The following is a 4,902-nucleotide window of genomic DNA, read 5'->3' on the forward strand; positions in this document are numbered from 1 at the left end:
GGCGGCGCCGCAGCCGCACAGCGGGCCCGAGAACGTGTCGGTCGTGATACCCGCCAAAACACCCAAAAAACTTTGAGCGCGGGTTGCGCCGGGTTCCCTTCATCGCACAGCCCCCGGGTTTTTTCCATGAGTATCAGCATGAAATAAACTTTCAGAAAAACCTCGCTTCAGAAAATTTGGCGTCCTGACCCCTCAAAATGAAACAACCTAACGTCCACCCAGAAGCATTAGTTTATAGACAAATGAATAGAGACTTAAAGCTCGCGCCGCAACGCTGCCGGCAGGCCACGCAGGCTCGGCCCCTGCTGGACGTGGTTGCCGGCGGAGCGAAGTAGATCTGGCGACTGCGTTTGGCGGAAGGGCGGGCCTGATTGTTTGACACTTCGACACTTTTTACTGATAACCGAGTGATTCGGAAAAGACCCAGGTGCGGGCGGGTTTTCCTACCCATGCCTTACGGGCAGGGCGAGTAGGCAAACTTGTCCGCACTTCGTCTTTTCTAAACCACCCGTAGTACTTCCTACTTTTTGACTACCTTTAACTGTACCATTTCGTCAATTTTGTCTTTAGGCTAATCGCATCCGCCCATCAGACATTCCCTCCTGTTTTTCCGAGAGGAATACGAATCTCGTTACCTTTCAACTTGCGTACTGTACGTACAGAAAAAGATAAATGTTCCCCTCAATACTGTGCAGAACATGGGCTTGTACCAGGTCACCGCATGAGACATTATACAAGGACCTTCAAATTATACTCGATCCAAAGGCATTTATGGTGTGTTTGGGCCCAGCGATAAACACCGTCCAGCCCAAACGGTAAGCAACAGTCGAGCAGGGCAAGTGAGGACTGACACTCGTGTGAGGTTGCAGCTTTCACGCTTACCTTAGGGCGTTGTATTAACGTATAGCAGACATGTCGTTACCGATCATCAAGGAGGAGCTCGCCGGGAAGCACGTGTTTGTGACCGGGGGCTCGGGGTTCATGGGCAAGGTGCTTGTGGAGAAGCTGCTCCGTTCGTGCCCAGACGTGGAGTGCATCTACCTGTTGCTGCGGCCAAAGCGTGGAGTCAGCGCCCAGGACCGGGTGGAGCAGATCGTACAGACACCAGTAAGAGCTCCGCAATCAATAGACATGGGGTACTGTTCTCTATTAAGGCATGTAGAGAACATAACCGCGATCTGAAGCGCATTCTGATAAGCACACAGCTGTCTCATCTTGCAGCTGTTCGGCCCTTTGCTGAGCGAGCGGCCCTCGGCCACGGCCAAGCTGCGCGCGGTGGCGGGGGACTGCAGCCAGCTGCGCCTGGGGCTGAGCGCCGACGACGAGGCCCTGCTCGTGGACAACGTATCGTACGTGTTCCACGCCGCGGCCACGGTGCGCTTTGACGACCCGCTGCAGTCCGCCATTCTGCTCAACACGCGCGGCACCCGCGAGGTGGTCGAGCTCTGCAAGAGGATGCCTCGCCTTCAGGTGCTGCAGTACGTGTCCACGACCTACTGCTTCACCAAGGAGCCTGTCCTCAAGGAGCGCGCCTACCGGGCCCACCTGGACTGGCGCACTATGATTCGCATAGCCGAGACGGAGGACAAGGGCGTCCTGGATGCAGTGACGCATAAGTAAGTGACCAGCCGCCATTGTTTCAACAGCGTGACTGTGTTGCAGTAGTTACCTACACTTGGATTTTGAGAATTGATTTGTTAAGGTGTCCGCACTGATGTTAAAGCATTTTAATATGTTTTTATCATCAAATGTTACTGTGTCCAGAGTTTCCGACCAAACCATCGACTGAAAACAAAAACTGGGCAAAAAAGCCGCACACGAAGTAGATGCGTGTCAGTTTTCGCGTCAATCTAAATCTTAACGGCCTTTTGTTTTGTTCATAGATAGATGCGCTTTTGTGCACATCTCAACAAGATGTACATTTGTATTCAGCAAGAGACCAATCATTATCTTACTGGCGGGCAATATTTTCTGTCCATCAAATTTGTTATTTGGAAGATTCAAGTATTGGTGTGAACGGTTAACGTTTTGGTCAGAAGTGTTAGCAAATATTTGACAGTGCATCTTCCTATTATAAGCATCAGGTGATAAATACCATTACCGAAATCGGTTACATATCAGTTCGGACACAGCGAACGCGCTCTACCTTTACAGTTTGTATAAACGTTGTTGCGAATCAAGTCTCAATCCAAGGAACTCGAGACATGAAAAAAAGAAGAAAAAAACGTTAATTGCAGAATGAAATGTTACGATTTCTTGTGCAGGCCTGTCATCCTTGCGAATTTCTACTTCGTTATACGGGCAATTCCAAGAAGGGGTGTCCGTGCGCAACAGGATTTGTGAGCGAACTAGAGTTGCTACGGTTTTGTACAAAACATTACTAGGCGCGTCATGAGATGGCGAGTCTGCACATGTATTGCACAACGTGGCACCTCTCGGTCACAAACCGCGTTACTTGCGAAACATTTTTCACCAATTTTCCTGGAATTGCCCATACCATGTGTCAGGGCTACGGCACAGCAGCATGCGGGGTTTGCTAACTCGCTTCACCCGTAAATGTGCTCACTGCTGTTTCGCAGTAACGCGGTCTTCACTTACTTCCGGCCTTAATATTCAACGAAATGCCCTATGCAAAACGCGTTAGAGAGACGTTATGACTTCCGAGTGGCGAACTAACTTCTCCTGTCGGCGCAGGATACTGGACTACCAGCCCAATACATACACCTTCACCAAAGCCCTGGCGGAGAACGTCATCAATGACGCCCGGCACGACATACCCGTCATCATATGTCGGCCTGCAGTCGGTAAGCAATACCACGCACAAGCGGAGAAGGGAATTCACTGATGAGCAATCAAAACAGCGTAAGTCCACAAACCAAAATTTTACAGGAGACTGTTTAAACATTCTAGTTTGAGAAATTCTCATAGTATTGTTGTCTGCTCCAAATTAGTTTGAAAAAACATGAGCAAACAGACGAAATTAGTTTATTTTTTATAAACTTCCCGGGTGGAAGGATTCTTTAGTGAAACTGTAGTCTGGACTATAGCGTTCAAACTGCAGTCTTGAAACTGCAGTTGCAGAGGAGAAAAAAAAGAGAAATGAGTATAGTTGATACATTAGTTTGGCAATTGAGTTTTCAGATATTTTATTATGCTACTTTTTTGTAGTTTTCCACACTAGTTTCGCACTGTAGTTTAAAGACAGTTTTAAGACCAATTTACTATCGAGTTTCCGACATTAGTATGAAGTTGTCCTGAAAGTTGTATTTGCATCTGCATTGCAACCAGTACATTAACTGTAATTCTGACTAGATGATAATAAAGAGTAAGAATTTAATCTTTTCACACCATTAATTATGCAGAATACAAATAGTTGAACTAGCAGATAACATCAATAGTACCAATCTGTATTGGGAAAACAAATTTTTATACAGTTTCTGCACTGTTAAATTCCTACAAGGCATTTGCTTTGCAGAGCTGCAAAGTATTTTGCTCCTTTGTAACTACGAAGCATTTACTTTGCAATTACAAAGTGATGCTTTGCAATTGCGAAGCAATGAAAACGCTCAAAAGCATCGCTTTGCAACTGCAAAGTGTCACTTCGTAATTGCAAAGCATCACTTTGTAATTGCGAAGTACATGCTTTGTAGTTACGAAGGAGCAAAATACTTCGCAGGCATTTAACAGTGTGTATATTTTGAGTAATCAGAGATATAATTTCGATTAAACAAATCATGAGACTTGAGAATATTTTTGATCTATGATTATATAGCATGTAACAAGCAAGAAAAAAATTTGAGTCCAAGAAAATATTGGGGTTGATTACAGTTTGTTGTACGTCTACACAACGTGTTTCATACCTCTGATAGTGTGACGTAAATGACACCAAATTTAATACAGATTGCAATTGTAGAATTGGTGTAGTTTCAATTTCAAATAATTTAAGGTTTTTTCGTTAAACTTTCACTCACGCTCCGTCAACATTAAGTCCAACGTTTGATGACTTGAAATGAATACGTATAGCTCCACAACAAACACCAATATAGTTTACTTATCAAACACCTTCAATAATCACCGAATTGTCAGTAGTCGGGAGACATTTCTTGCAAGATTGGCAGTTCAAAACGAAGACACTTTATTTAAACTATGCTTGAACTGTAGTCAAACTACAGTTCGGACTGCAATAGAGGGGTTCGCTAGGCTCTGAGGGACATCAGGCAACGGCATACCTTCCCGTAGCGTGGCGCCATAGCCCAGGGGTACAGACCTCGTCTCCGAAGTGGAAAGTTCGGGGTTCAAATCCCATCGGTCGCCGTCAACTTTCATCATCCAAGTAAGTAACTTCGAGGGTAAAATTGGTAATTCAAAAGGCAGAAGCGTAACCAAAGTAAATAAGGGCAACGTGGGGCAAAAAAAAATTCAAATTTGAAAACAAGAACTATACTTTTAGTACACAGCAAAACTCACATTTAACTACAGTAAAACTGGAATGTAAGTTGCAGAAACCTGGCAGAATTCTGAAACGAACTATGGAAAACTGTCGGAAAACTGTAGTTTGTCCGAAAAAAGTGGTACTTTTCGTACAGTTAAACTATAGTTTTTCGTACTTATAATGCAGTTTAAGCATATTTTCTGTGCTTTAACTGGAGTTTCAGAACACTGAAACTACCATATACACACACTTGAAACCATACTTGTGACTTAGACTCGCATGCACTCTATCTGCATTATAGGTTGGGAAAAAACTTAGAAAACTGATGCAGTCAAAAGTGTAGATCCTTCCACCCGGGTTCAAAAAAATTGGCTTTGAAAATGGCACAAGAGAAGGGTCAAAACAACGAAAGTCCAGGACATAAGAGCGAAAGTCCATGACAGAGCATAGCAAAACAACGAAAGTCCAGC

At 44.6% G+C, this 4,902-nt stretch overlaps 1 protein-coding gene across 7 annotated transcripts in view; it reads left to right on the plus strand.

Moving 5' to 3' along the window:
- The window catches only part of LOC113212579 (fatty acyl-CoA reductase wat), a 24,763-nt gene that overhangs the window by 492 nt on the left and 19,369 nt on the right, over window positions 1-4,902 (plus strand). Inside the window, exons 2-3 of one of the 7 annotated variants that reach the window (XM_052269245.1) lie at window positions 1,222-1,616; window positions 2,695-2,804. The exons of 1 other annotated variant lie outside the window; for it this stretch is intronic. In XM_052269245.1, coding sequence (XP_052125205.1) covers window positions 1,222-1,616; window positions 2,695-2,804 — 505 coding nt within the window. Of the gene's footprint in view, window positions 1-163; window positions 1,108-1,221; window positions 1,617-2,694; window positions 2,805-4,902 lie in introns of those variants that run through there. 5 more of the 7 variants (XM_052269244.1, XM_052269242.1, XM_052269243.1 and 2 more) reach the window with 5 other exon arrangements.

This window comes from Frankliniella occidentalis, unplaced genomic scaffold, assembly GCF_000697945.3.
Source record: "Frankliniella occidentalis isolate FOCC.00 unplaced genomic scaffold, Focc_3.1 Scaffold87, whole genome shotgun sequence".
NCBI lineage: Eukaryota > Metazoa > Arthropoda > Insecta > Thysanoptera > Thripidae > Frankliniella > Frankliniella occidentalis.